This window comes from Stylophora pistillata, chromosome 10, assembly GCF_964205215.1.
Source record: "Stylophora pistillata chromosome 10, jaStyPist1.2, whole genome shotgun sequence".
Lineage (NCBI taxonomy): Eukaryota > Metazoa > Cnidaria > Anthozoa > Scleractinia > Pocilloporidae > Stylophora > Stylophora pistillata.
In genome coordinates this window covers 17,866,501-17,880,917 of record NC_142528.1, presented here as the reverse complement: position 1 = coordinate 17,880,917, position 14,417 = coordinate 17,866,501, and the positions used below count along the sequence as shown (strand labels likewise).

The 14,417-nt window shown below is 37.0% G+C and overlaps 1 protein-coding gene across 1 annotated transcript in view; it reads left to right on the top strand.

Moving 5' to 3' along the window:
• LOC111321872 (uncharacterized) overlaps nucleotides 1-14,417 on the top strand; it is a 25,564-nt gene that overhangs the window by 7,795 nt on the left and 3,352 nt on the right. Inside the window, exons 3-20 of the mRNA XM_088735670.1 lie at nucleotides 6,323-6,394; nucleotides 6,527-6,595; nucleotides 6,738-6,809; nucleotides 7,257-7,328; nucleotides 7,440-7,511; nucleotides 8,220-8,291; nucleotides 8,535-8,603; nucleotides 9,270-9,341; nucleotides 9,707-9,781; nucleotides 10,031-10,096; nucleotides 10,254-10,325; nucleotides 10,653-10,718; nucleotides 11,088-11,156; nucleotides 11,925-11,996; nucleotides 12,166-12,237; nucleotides 12,556-12,624; nucleotides 12,852-12,923; nucleotides 13,533-13,604. Of these exons, the coding sequence (XP_088591796.1) occupies nucleotides 6,323-6,394; nucleotides 6,527-6,595; nucleotides 6,738-6,809; nucleotides 7,257-7,328; nucleotides 7,440-7,511; nucleotides 8,220-8,291; nucleotides 8,535-8,603; nucleotides 9,270-9,341; nucleotides 9,707-9,781; nucleotides 10,031-10,096; nucleotides 10,254-10,325; nucleotides 10,653-10,718; nucleotides 11,088-11,156; nucleotides 11,925-11,996; nucleotides 12,166-12,237; nucleotides 12,556-12,624; nucleotides 12,852-12,923; nucleotides 13,533-13,604 (1,275 nt within the window). The remainder of the gene's footprint in view (nucleotides 1-6,322; nucleotides 6,395-6,526; nucleotides 6,596-6,737; nucleotides 6,810-7,256; nucleotides 7,329-7,439; nucleotides 7,512-8,219; nucleotides 8,292-8,534; nucleotides 8,604-9,269; nucleotides 9,342-9,706; nucleotides 9,782-10,030; nucleotides 10,097-10,253; nucleotides 10,326-10,652; nucleotides 10,719-11,087; nucleotides 11,157-11,924; nucleotides 11,997-12,165; nucleotides 12,238-12,555; nucleotides 12,625-12,851; nucleotides 12,924-13,532; nucleotides 13,605-14,417) is intronic.

Sequence of the window (14,417 nt, the reverse complement as noted above, 5' to 3'; positions counted from 1 at the left end):
TAAAAATTTACCACTAGTACAATTGTCATCTTTAATGCGAATATCAAATCTGATAGGCTGAGCTTCCATTGAAATATATCTATTAACCATTAGTTCACCGTAATGACTGCAAATCAAAGTTCTGTTCTGTATTCTCCTAACACTGTTTGCCGTTTGAGTCTGGGTTTCGAGCTGCTTAAGTAATATCAGCAATTAAATTTTCGCCTAGAATTAAAATTATATAAAGAGATAGAACAACGACCGAATTACACTAAAGCGTCACCGCAGAGAAATTGGCGCCTAATCAGGAGTATTTTAATCTAATTGTTTCATGAAACTGTTATCATTGATCAAATTTATCCGAACCTCAATACTATTCTTGTCAGCATAAGGGTAAATTTGCCCTGCTTTTACCCGATCTTAATTAGTTTATGAGCTTAGTGATATATTTGGTATTAATTAAAAGATCTTCGTGAGTAGATCAAACTCGTTGCGGTTACCGAAATCTTGTGGCCAAGCTGGGCGGATAAACTTATCTAATGACTTGAATTTCTCGTGAGAATGTTCTCTTGAGCTGGTCCGCTCCCTCATAACGTGATTTAACATATGCTTAAGTTAATTTTGGCTTATACTTTGATTGTTATCTTTCGCGGACCAAGGGGCATTCGCACTAAAATCTACGAGATTGTGATAAGGCCTCTAGATTCACTGTGCGTTTTGTGTTGTGTTTGACCTGGTTGTTGAAAAAGGACGGCCGTTTCGCGTTATTGAGGCGAAGAACAAGTCCGTTGACCTCTATTACTACCAGGAAAGACTTTCCTCCTAAACATGTCAGGATGTATTGGCCATACTGATTGTTTGTTAATCTAAAAGTGGTTTCGCACAAGGTTAAGGGTTGCTGCCCAAGGGCGTTAGGAGCCGAATGACTGGAGTCAACAGGTTAAACTTGAGATCGGGGCCAGTTGAAGCACTTTTCTACTGAGTGATATTGGGTTGTTGAATAAGGCTGTTATGGCTGAGGTTATTACTACTATTGACTGAGTATCCGGACTTAGAAATGTCAAATATCAACACCTTTGAATACTCGCCGAATGAATGTCTGTTCTAAGCTTGAAGCCTCTGTAGGCTGAGTAACGACTATTTCCGCTGGCAGTTTTTCTACAATGTATCATCACAAGTAATTCCCTTAGATTGTTTTTTGACAATTTTCCGATTTGTTATACAGTATTTGAAAAATCTTTTCCAAGCTCGTTTCGAAATTAAATAAAACAATTGAAAAATAAATCGAATTTAGTAACAGGGTTTCTTCGTCCACTGTACCTAGATCGAACAGTTCCATAACCTTCTCATCCCTGTTTCAATAAAAATCATTTCGCACTATTCTCTTTGATTTCATAAAATCGTTTTAATGTATTTTTTTACGGAATAACTTTATAGGGTTTTAACGAGTGCCTTGCTGTAGAAAAAAAAGCTTCGCAGGCATTTTGTAAGACAGTAAAAGTTTATAGTTGATAGATTTGTGTGATCAAACTCAAACCTTAAGTTGTTTTGGAATATTCTGTACTAAGAATTCGAATTTCATTGATCTCATTATGTTGCGATATTAATAAGCTTTTTCTCAGGCTGACAAAATTACCATCAATACAGTTTGAACTCGGAAAAAAAAGCAAAACGTTGTTTCGCTAATCCATGATTTAATCAGGCAAAAATGATAAACCAAACAGAAGAGAGAAGATTAACGCGTTTGACAAAAGGAAAGACTGACTTGGACATCAAAGCTAAATCTTCAAGTTGCCGACAAATTTCAAGAGGCGTTAGGCATCTGACAGGCTATCAATTCATGATTTTCACCTATTCTTTTCTCACATTATTACAATTCTTCTATTTTCAAGAGAAATTAGCAGCTTACGGCTATTTTTAACTATTAATAAAAATGAAAGAAAGCCGATAGGCATTAAATTACCAATTTAAGATTTTAAATCTCTGCGCCTTTTTATTGGGACTTATTCGATGTTTTTTTTTTTTTATGCAAAGTTTAAAAGTAACGTGGCGATGTCTCACATGATCATATAGAATTCGAATTGTCTTCGATTTATTCTGAAATGATGGAACCCATCACTGTTTTACCTGGTTTGTTGTGGTTCGAAAAACATAAGGAGTCATCGTGTTCCAGGAGCTCTGGTTCAAGAGAGCCTTTGTGGGAATTCTTCTTTGAAAATATAATAGTATCATTTCTGCTGTGATAGACATCTAGGTCCTAATAATAGTCTTTACACGTTATTATTAGTTTTTATTGAGTAAACCTTTGCGTTCATGTTCCATTTCTTGTCTTGTTTTCCTAAAAAAGGCCTTTCTAATTTGAGTGCATTGAACAAAGTATCTATGTACTGTTGTCATGTATTAGTGTCAGTCATCTTGCAAAATAACCATGCTACAGGGAATTCTTCCCCATTAAGGCTCTGATATTGTCTGATAGGAGAATAAAATCGTGTTCAAAAGTGTTTATCAAGGTCTATTTTTTTTGTCAACTAATGAAGGGTAATCACACGCAATTTTATAGTAAGCTAGATCACATTAGATTTACTTAATCCAGATGTACTCCTGAATGAGGACACTAAACAGATTCCCATCATTCTAGAGGATGCGTTTATAACTTTCCTAGTGCGAAATTTATCATGCTTCAGGTAGAGATCTATCGATTTATCCTTAGGTTAAGCGACTGGTGTGCAACATGCCATCGGGCGTTCTTTTCCGGTGGGGGCGCTAAGCCCCAGGAGGGAAATGTCGGCGTGAGAGAAAAAAGAGAGAACGCCTGATCGCGTGATCTCACTTCCGCTGGCTTACGTTTAATGTTTTTTTTTTTTTTTTTTTTTTTTTCCATGCTCTAGTCTGATCGCACGTGAAAGAAATAAAAATAAGATTGATAACTCTTAGGCAGGATGGAGCTATAGTTTCACTAAAGGTGGCCTCATCTTTATAATCTGAAAAACTATAAGCATCCGGGAGTCAAGAGCACTCCGCTATCTTCTCTTCAACCGGAAAGACGCGATTATTTTTTTAAATAAAAAATGACATTCAATTCTTCAAAATTATTAGCTTACCAGTAGGGGTGTTTTGAGCATGGGAGGCTAAATTAAATTTGCAGTGTCATGATTTACCAAACCCCCGCTACTTGTTTTAAAATTTAGTTTTAATGTACCCTTCTCGTGTTCTTTCATCGGTGGTGACTGTTCTGCTAAGGTCTGTGTGAAGTGAAAGAAAAAGCGACTCTGAAGTCTAGTAAAACTAGTTGCTTGACTTGTCTAACATGAATTCGATATCCTTAGGTAACCCATAAAGTCTTTATTTGTGGCGATCTGTTCCATCGCATTAACCGTCTTCGCTGCTTTCCGGTTTTTAGTGTCTTCTTCCCTTTGTGGTTTTTCTATTTTTCCAGTCTGATAATGCGTGGTTTCCTACCCAAAAAGATCATTTTTCTCGCCCTAGAAAAGACACGAAATATCGTGAGGTAACCAGTTATTTGCCTACTGTTAGCCGGCTAAAAGAAGCCGCCTATCCGTGACGGAGAATTAATTCTGTCAAGCAAAACTAAATGATACATGGAGTAGGGAATAGCACTTATACGAACATCCGGCATTACCATAGTCTCGATGAGAGATGCCGATAACAGAAAACATTTTGTTTCTGAATGTTTCTGAAAATGTCCAGATAACTTCCTCAAAGCTTTTACTTAGGGTCATCTTAAGTCAAAATTACCACACACGCTTTCACTCTCCCGGGAGGTATACAGAAAACACATAATCATTTTAATGGACTTAAACATGTTTAAGAAAACAACGTTAGAAGAATTAATCGTTGTTGCAGTCTTTTTTCTACTTCAAAAAAGCATATTAAGCCTAACGTGATAGCGAGGGTTCTTTTTTTTTTTTTTGATGACCTACTTGCGGCATGTTTAGTAATTAAAAAACTTAAGTGTTCCTCGAACTCTCTCATTTTAGACAATGAAATTATTGTGCGTCATTAATTTGTCATGCTCTTGAGGGAATTTATTAAAAACTTGTAGCGTAAAGGCTCTTACTGGGTTAAAAATACCGATAGACGGAATGTTGATTTACTTCATGTTGTTATCACGTGAAAGGGAGAGTTTCGGCGGACTCAGTCAAAGATCAGATCCAAAACAATAATATCCGGCGACAAAAAAATACTAATGAGATCAAATTTTTATCCAGAGACAGAGGACACTACAAAGTTAAAATTGTCATTTGAAAACCCTCCTGCGAGAAAAAAGGGTCATTGAAAATAAAAGAAAAGATGGTTGTCATTGAATTGAGTGTATCGTGTAATATCATTACAACAATTAGTTGAATCGAGACTCCTAGTTGAGACAAGTTACAACATAAATCAGTGTGAGTGAAATAACTTTTTCTTGATTTTTTTTTGTTTTTTTTTTTTGTTTTTTTTGTTTTATCTCTGATGGTCTCTGTGCCAGCTCCTGAAAAGTTGTGTAAAAAATTATAATGGCGTATGAATGCCACGTGGATCTAAGTCAACGGTGTTGTTGTTGTTTGAAAGAGTTACTGGGACAACCTGTTATATATTACAGTGTACATAAGGATTTACGCGCAATAATTACTAAGTTGAAAGAGGATGAACACATCAGACCACGACCTTACAAAAGAGGTTTATTTCGGTGGCAGTCAGGTCACTGAACGCGCATGATCAAAGCACTGGGAAGTACTGAGACTTACAAGAAATCAGAGCTCGTGCCGAAAGACAAAAGTAATTCAGTTTATTAGATTTGAACTCTCTTTTGTGTTTTGCCACACAAGACGCTTGAGACAACTTATGTACGTGATGCGTGTCATAATTTGTAACCCAGAGTATGGCTTTTGACGCAATGAATGGGGTCCTTTTTGGCTTATTAGTAGCATTGCCCTTACTAGAAGGAGGAGAGCTGGGCACAAATGGATAATTTACAAAATGAAGCGTGTAGGAAAAACTGTCCTAAATGATATCTGTTAAGAGCACTTTTTCAAAAGTTTTACTGTTTAGTTTTGTTGCTAAAACGAAGCTGTATTTGCGAAACCAAAACAGCCTAAAATTCGTGTAGAACAAAGAATAATAATGGCTTGGACCTCAAAGTCAAACATATCATGCAAATATGAAACGAAAATATTTTTTTAAAAGCGGAAACTTTGAAACATTAGAAATTGTTTTCTATAATCCTTGTTTCCTTTCGCATGTGGCAATGCTTCTGTCTACAATTTGATTTGTGGTCCTGATTCAAACCCTTCGTGTCATTTACCAATCATAATCGGACGCCGCAAAAAAAAAAAATCAGCTTTATTTTAATGTCGAAAACAGCATCGATTTCACCACCCACACGGTTAGCGGTGAGACTTAGAAATGATCAATGGTTTTATCTTAATTGCCGAGTTAAGCTTTACGAAGGACACGATTTGGGTTAAAAAAACTCAGGAAGTTTTAAACTGGACTAGCATTCAAAGGAGCTTGGTGTTGACTTTATCTTCAGATTACAAAACATCAGTTCGTTAAGAAAAAAAAGGAGACAAATTCTGAAACCAAAATAGAACAAAGTGGTTAAAAATGGGGCAGAATATCTCAAAATTGTTAAAAGAATTGCAAGCTAAGCTCAAAAGATGTAGGCATAACTTTTCAATATGCACAAACCATGCCGATGCTTGTTCAAAAGAAAAAAAAGGAAGAAAAACTGCTCATCCATTACAAGTGCATTAAGCCAGTTCGGCCGCCGAAGCGAATTTGAAAAACGAAAGTTTTAAGTGTGAGCCCATGGTCGGAGCAAATTCTTTCATTTGTCCGCTGACGCAGCAAAACAGTTTCTTTAGAAATTGTTTAAAAAGTCAGTTCAGATACGAGTGAATGCTCGTCCATAACTAGTAATTCCTTACAACGAAACTGCCCTCCAAAATATATCTTCCCTTCGTGTCTCTTCCTACCCTTTTGGAAGGAAAATTCTTTGACTTTTTCAGTTCTAAATTCTCATTTTTCCTCGAATATGATTTCGAAAGCTTCTACCTGGTCTTATGCACGTTCAAAAGCATAATGTCCCACGTTTCTCCAATGCGTCGGCCATTTATAAATACATTGAGACAATTTTTGAAGTAAAATCCCACATCGCCTATGTTTAGTTTAAATGGGTACCAAACAACTTTCACGGCGAATCTTGACTCCTCACAGGTTATTTTCCATGGATTAGTAACACCAAGTTAGTCAAGTGAACGAGCTCTAGCTCCGGTATGCCGTGAAGGGCATTTTTAGTAACGTTTTATTATGCTTTTTCTTGTCCTTTTTTATTTTTTAGGACTTTGAATGGAAATAAACTGGATCGTGTACACCCTAACGCCTTTAAAGGACTCAAGCACCTCGAGAAACTGTAAGTTCTCGTTACCTCCGAATAATTCCTCGCTCATTATTTGCCTGTGAGGCAAATCGTTTACTCGACATTTATGATCTGAGGTGCAACGAAAATTATTTGCTATCAACCTCGTATATTCTCGCCTCTTAGGTCACTTAAAGATAACAACTTAAAGATTTGTCCAGAATTTGGAGTTCATCTGAAATCCTTAAACGAACTGTAAGTACTTGAAAACCATGTCGAGTTTGATCCACTTATGGTTAATGTCAACAAAATCTGGTCACAATTTCAAAAATTTCGTTTTTTTGTTTTTTAGTCGGAGAAAGCACTAAAATTTAATTTTTTTTCCTTTTTCTTACAGATATTTAACCGGAAACAAAATGAATACCATTGATGCTGGGGTTTTCAAAGGCGTTCCGAGAATTGAGCACCTGTAAGCTGAAAGGATTGTTATGTGGTTTACAGTTGCATATCCATTTCTCGACCCTTTCATGAATTAATTTATATTGTCGATTCTTGCTGCCGTATATTGACGTTCATGAGATACATTTTTTTTTCAACTTTGGTATAAAAAAACTTCCCATTTAAAAGAGCCTCGCAACTATATTTTGAGTCCTTTCTTATCGTTGCTTATAACTCCATTACTTGAAAAGAATTCCAAAATGTTAGCTGACAAGACGCAAAAGATTTAATTTTCAAGAAATTCAGGTCAGTTGCGCCATATTCAGGTAAACTTGGCCCCAGTCCGGCATTTGTTGAACTCTACCCTTTTCAATTTTTTTTTCTAAAGTATCTGTATCAGGAGTCCTTCGTATGTACTTAGCGTTTTAGATGACTTATTAATATTTTGCAATATCTGTACTTCTATGTCTGTTTTTAGCTGGCTTGATAACAACAACCTTACAGAAGTCCCAGCAGAAGCTTTGGAAAGTCTAAAAGAACTTCAGTATTTGTACGTTTGTACTTTATTTGAGGAAATTCATCTCCTTGGGTGATTTTGTTCTTCCTCCGTTTAACAGTTAAACGGCAATTTAATGCTCCTCTTTCTCTTTTTTCTTTTCAGGAATCTCGAGTCAAACAGGATTCGCATAATAAGAAACAGTTCTTTCCAGATTCAGTCCAAGCTTGAGACGCTGTGAGTATCTAAGTCCTTCGAGATTATGATTTAAAAGGTTAAAAAAAGTAAAAAGAGGACTAAAGGGGGGGGGGGGGGGTATTTAGGGTGGGGATTTTCTCCCTAAAAAGGATAGTGGCCTCGTGTATTTCTGGCGCTGAGCACTAAAAGGCTCATAAGTCATGAGTGGAAGTTTTAAATGGAAAGAATTCCTCCATTTAAGACAAAGTACAGAATTTAAGTTATATTTAGTACCTTTTCGTGAGACAGACATATCCTCAGATCATACTGATACTAGCAAATATGTTGACAGCTGTAGAGAGCTACAGCCAGTTGCAAAGTAGTTGTGATTTGTTACCGCGACATGGGATAAACATTCACGTTGCGATCCAACATAATGTATCCCCCTCCCCCTCCCCCCCCCGCGCAATGTTGGTAGCTTAGCGGTAATATGTACAAAACTTCGATGAACAATATTCAATTGAGGTAGGGGGGCAGCGTTTTTTTTTTGTTATTTTTTTTATTTTTTGGCACTCAATTTCTTTTCTGCCATTTGATGAAGTCAGTAAACGCACCGTTTGCTCAAGGTGTCTCGACATTTTTGCAACAGGTTGTAGTACACTAACACTTACTCATTTTTCTAGGACAGACAAAGAATGGAATCTTTTCATATCGTTTTCCATTCATCTTACTTTATATCTTTAATCTTCTTTCTTTTATTTCGTGTAGTATATGTTTTCGTAATGAAATAAGTGAGATCGAAGACGACGGATTCAAAGGGCTGGACTCTTTGGAGTATTTGTGAGTACATGCGAACATTGTAATGATTTCACCTTCATTTTTTCGAGATTTAATTATTGGTTGAGTAGTAGAATAAGTACAAGGTATACCTAATAGAAATGTGATAAGAACTATACTTCCGTCTCAAGAGCGCATTTCTTCGTACGGTTACTTCTACAAAAGTGGTAATGTAGTAAATGAGCGATAAAGAGGCTCCATCAACGAATTAAGCTCAGAAAATGTTTTTCTTCTTCCATGATTTAGACACTTGTCAAATAACAACCTCAGCCAAGTACCTGTTTCTCTCAAAGATGTCAAGGAACTTTCCTTTTTGTAAGTATTTTTCGCTATTCATATCTTGTTTTGGTCAGGCACAAACTATGAAGTGAGTCTGGGAAGTCTGTTTGGCGTACTTACTGTATGCATGACGTCAAGCTCCGTCTAGGCATCAAGCATTACTTCAATATTTACTTACTACAAGTGCCTCTGAGGATCATTCGTAGTGCAGTTTTGGATTGAGTGTCGTAAAACATAAACCGAAAAAATCACAACGACCAATTAAAGGAAAGGAAAGGAACAAAACCCTACAGAGCCAATGAGATCTCCAAGTAAAAAAAAAAACAACAACAACAACCAAACTGTCTAAAACGCGGGAAAACGCGGGTTTCCAACTCGTGATTGGTTTTAGTTTTGATTCTGATTGGTTGAGAGAGTGGCGCGCGTCTTCTGGCTGTCACGGAACAAAAAAATCATTGCAATCCGGATTACTTACGACATTCAATTCAAATTGCTCTAAACTCTTCTCTACAAACATGTTTCATTCAGTATACTATTTTTTAACTAACTAATTATTGTTTAAAAGGGTACTGGTTTTCAAGTAAAAATAAAGCTTTAAATTAATCTTTTATTTAACTTTAGGCAGGTTAAAGAGACAATCAATCCTGCAGTTGTCCACATCCTGCGCTCACAACTTGAGTTTTTATTTTTCCTTTTAAACAGGGACCTTAATTCCAATCCGATCGAGAAAATTCCCGACGATGCTTTTAAAGGACTTATTAAACTGCAGACGCTGTAAGTATTTAGATAGCACCCGTTCTTTTTCCTCTTCTTCTCTCACTTTCCCATTTCTTGGATGGTTTCCGCTGTTTGTGTAATTCTACTAAAAAAATATATTCACTATAAGATCTGAAGTCAAAGCTGAGCAAATTTTCTATAAATGCGTTTCCTTGCAAAGTCCAGAAGGATGTGTTTTCAAAGGGCATCGGAAAGCATACCATTGGACCATGAACCGGAACCAAAATACGAACTTTTTTTTACCTTTTCACTCCCAAGATGTTACCACTAGTTCCCCACATTTCCGCATTACATTTCTAAAAATTTAGGGTCAACGCGTGTGGCTTGGCACTATTTATTGATTTATTTTTATTACTTTGCAGACATTTCACTTGGGAGAAACTGAACTCTATTGGTCACAATGCTTTTGCCAACTTACCAAAACTGGAAACCCGACTGTAAGTCCTGATACGTTTGACGTGTTTTTTCGAAAGATTATTTTCCCATTACTTTTCTTCTCCGCCTCGCCACTGCCCTTGTTGCCATTTGTAACCCAGATTAGCATGATGATTATTTTTGGATATTAATGAGTTGTATGGTTATGAAAAAGAACGATTGGGATAAATTCTTCGATTACAGCGTTAAACACATGAAATTATGTTTTGGTCATATTTTTATTTTTTTCCTCCTAATTTGATGTTTTTCAGGAGACTGGTTGGTTTAAATTTGGACATGTTTCCAAACCTGACGGGAACGTCTTCTCTCCAGTACCTGTATGTATTGCTGAAGAATGTTAAGAAACGAGATCTATTTTGGTTTGACAAATTCAGATTATTGGAATATGAGACTTGTAAGCTTCGATTTTTTATTATGGAACTTTTCTAAAAGCTTACCATGATTTGGTGGTCTGATTGCTTTTTTTTTTTTCAGGACTCTGACTTTTAACGAAATTAAAGAGTTACCTCGGAATCTTTGCCTGAATCTTAAGGAATTGGTGGAACTGTAAGTAATTTGTCAAACGACTCTAACCGCACTCCTGGATATTTGGAAATGCAGAACGACAGATAAAAGATAGCTTGCCTTGTCCCCTTTTTATCTGTGATTTTGATAGTTTCTATTGCTGTTATATTGAGAGCAAGAATGATTTTAGCAGATTTTGCAAGAGGACGTGTGCATCGTGTTAGGTTTCACTAATCTAGTCAAAATCAAACCTTTAACGAGAAAACCTTTTTTCGCTGCTCGCTGATTCAAGCAAAGAGCTCAGTTCCGTAGTCCCGTCCATTTTGGTCGTAACCATATTGATGAGGCCTGTTCTTCTCATCTCTACAGAACTCTAGATTTCAACCAAATTGGGCATTTACCGGACCTCTCCGAATGTAAATCGCTGTCTGTTCTGTAAGTATAACATTTAGAACGCATTTCGATTTAGTTGCGTAAAGCTTATACCAAAGTAATTATAACGGCCTCATATAAAGGAAAATATCACAGGAAACCTAGAAGAACCTAAAGTAAAAAAAAAAAAAGATGTAAACCTTCATAAACGCGGGAAAACACGCATCACCAAGTCCTAATTGGTTTGGTTTTTGTATCTAATTGGTTGAAAGAGTAGTTCGATTATTTTGCGCAGTGAAGCAAATTCAATGTAGTCCTGCATTCCTTTCGACACTCGGTTGACAATTGTTAGAATCTATCGAATAGTTTTTTGAGGTGAAGCCGTGCGTACTTAACTTTGAATGACGAATGTCTTGTTTTTTCTTTCGACAGAAAAATTGAGCACAACGAGATCACATCGATAGAGAGGGTTTTGCAAAATCTGGAAAATCTTAAGGACTTGTAAGTCAATCAATTCAGATATATTATCAGTAATTATTATGTAGCTGGCAGCGCCCGTAGGCAATATCAAGCGAATCCTGGGTTCTGATTGGCTAGTCCCGCTCTCGGAATGGAATTACAAAGTTCGTAACTTTTGGATAATGTCTGCGTTGGAGTCGCAAAAGCGGCGGAAAACAGTCAAAACAAAGGAAATTACACGCACACATTTAGCTTTCTTTCCCGGCTGTCGAAATAAACAAGTCCTCTTGATTCTTATTAAAGATAGACATTTTTGGTATATAGTAAGTCCTTTATTGATCAAACTTGTCCGGTCAATAAGGCTGGATATTAACCTCGTTCTATATACCTGGACTTCGCTTCGGTTCATAAAAAAGCAAAAAAGAACCCTGCTAGTATCCAGCCATAATGACCTCACGCTCGGTCAGCAAAGCATATTTATTCACTAAGGTGGAGGTGGATAATTGTGTTAGTACGTACGAGGCAAATAACCGAAAATATTATTTGTTACTTTCAATTTACCGAGCAATGGTCAAACTGTTGGCGCGCAACTTCGTCTCTTAGGCTGCGCGGTATGTGCACTAATGATGATTATGATGATAACTGACCAAAGGAAAAAAGACTTAAATAAAATAAACAGATTAGTGAAATTTTCAAGCGAATATCGGTACTTCTAGACCAGGCTGGATTTTTTCAGATTGGTAGAGTACTCGAACAAAATACTCGCACGCTTACGTAAGACATCTGTTTTCTTTGCCACTAATTTCCTAGGACTCTAAAGGGAAACAAAATCCAAAGCCTTCCGAGTCGGACGTTTGAAGGAGTCAAGAATCTGGAAGTTCTGTAAGTATTAAAAAAATGCAAATCTTGAGCGTGAGACAACCTTGCTAAATGAGTGAACGGTGGAAATAGTGTTTTTACATCTTCTCATTACTAATTTAAAAATTATAGCCGGCGGTAGCTTTATGTTAAAAGTATGTTCTTATCCTGTTGTTGTGTTTTGTCCACGTAGGAATCTTGCGAAAAATGAAATCACCCACATTTCTGAAGACGCGTTTCCAAAATTAAATATGATCAAAGTCTTGTAAGTAGATACACTTTTTCCTTTCACAATTCATTTTGTCATCGATGTTTTTATAGTGAGATAGAATGCAACTTGTGTCCGCCTCCCTCCTCGAGCTCCCTGTCATAAAAATTTACCAAAATTTCTGACTGGAGAAACAACCATCTCTAAAACTGTTTTAAATATCCTCTCCGTTTTTGATCAATTTAACTTACTGATCAAGTTCGAAGTTCTCCCAACCCGTTTTCAGATACCAGGACTAGTTTATGGGAAACCCCACGTAGAATGCGCGGACATGTTGACATAAACATGAAATGTTGGTTTTTTTTTTTCCAACAGAAAAATTGAAGAAAACAAGATCACGTCCATCGAAACGTCCTTTCAAAATCTGGGAAGTCTTATGGATTTGTAAGTGCGTTTTGTTACTCCTATACTGGAATCAGGATTTATGTAAAAAATTTTCAATAATCTGCACCTTCAAATTTGTAATTAAACAAAAGTTTCGACCCAAGTAAAACTAACAAGCAAGCGAGGAAGTCAGCTACAGAACAAATGAATTAAATCATGGATCTCTAAAAGGTTATTATTAGATTAGAAAATATCTTTAAATGTATCTGAAACATTTTCTTTTACAGAACCCTACAAGCAAACAAAATCCAGGGAATACCGAGTCAGACGTTTACAGGAGTGAAGAAACTGGAAACTCTGTAAGTATTAAGTGTTGACCAGTTCCTTACAAATTGTTTATTATACCTGTGCGGCATAACAAGCAGGAAACAGGCCATCAAGGCTCTTGACTGAGGGTCGATGTAAGCGTGTAAGTGGAGTTTACTTCAAAACGGTCTATATCGTTTTGTTTGGAAATTCTGCAGCTTTGCAAGTCACTTTGTTCTCTCTACATGCTACAAACTTTTACGCGCTTTTCAAAATATATCGAATTCACTGATCACATCGATATGAAAATCTTGACACGGTTTTAAGATTGCTATAGCTTGTTTTTGTATATGAGATGTCTCTTTTTAACAAAGCACTATCATTTTATTCACTATTGATGAGTGGTTTAGGGTCGCCCTGTGTAGGATCCATAAAGGAAGGTGGAAGGGGTGCGGAAAGTAGGGGAGGTGTTACACCGTCAAATGGGAGCTCTTGAACCGGAATCCAGTGAAATATCGATAGGCATGATGATACATAGGGGGGCGCTACGAGTTGTTGTTTCAATTCTTGAGAAGGTAATACTATGCTGTTAGGCAGGGTACATCACAATGGCTTGTTTTGGAACCCTTTATTGATTTCGTTATCTCATATTCTTTTTATAGAAATCTTTCGGAAAATGAAATCAGGTACATTGCTGACGACGCATTTGCACCATTTGAGATGATAAAATTCTTGTAAGTACATACAATTGTGTTTCACAATTCGGAGTATAAGTCAGAAAAGGAAAATTGCATAAGGAGACAGCAGTACGATAATATGCTTGAAGAAGCCGTGAACCTCAGTTTTGCCGACTTAGGCAAGTTATTGAAAGTTGATTCCTATCGCTGGAAAATGGAAAATCTGTAAACCTGCCAAATGTAACGATGATATCAACGAAGTCTGCCAATGCACGCGTTTGACAATCAACAGATGTTTGTACGGTGGGGAGATAAAAGGGAATGTTTTCCCACCAACCTTACAACTGAACAAAGGAAATGTCTGTCTAGAAAACAACCGCTTTTTGAGACTTTTAATAACATGCCCGATGCAGTGGTGACAAAGTGATGGATTCCTCTTTGTTGATTCTCATACGAACGAAATTTAGCCAGATGGTACAAACAGAAGGCTCACGACTTTGTAGCTAAAGATGGACAATAGAGAATCTGTGGGTAGTAAGGGTAAGGGTGCGACGGAGAACGAGCCTTCGAAACCCTGTTTGTCGACTAGAGTGATCAATTTTGATGGCAATACAACCTGTCATCCCCCCCCCCCCCACGTTTGAAAGACACCCATTTAGGAACCCCCTCCTACCAACCCGAAACTGGGGTTAATCGGTTAGCAAAGTGCAAAGTAAGGGAAAATAACGGTTTCGACAGTTCTTCTGCGCTTCCACTACTACCAGCAAAATTTTGAAACACTTGGTTTCGAGTGGGTCTCAATGATTTGCTCTCTCTAGTCGTTATCCTTTCCTTTTACACAATACACCTCTTTAAAAACATCCATGGGTT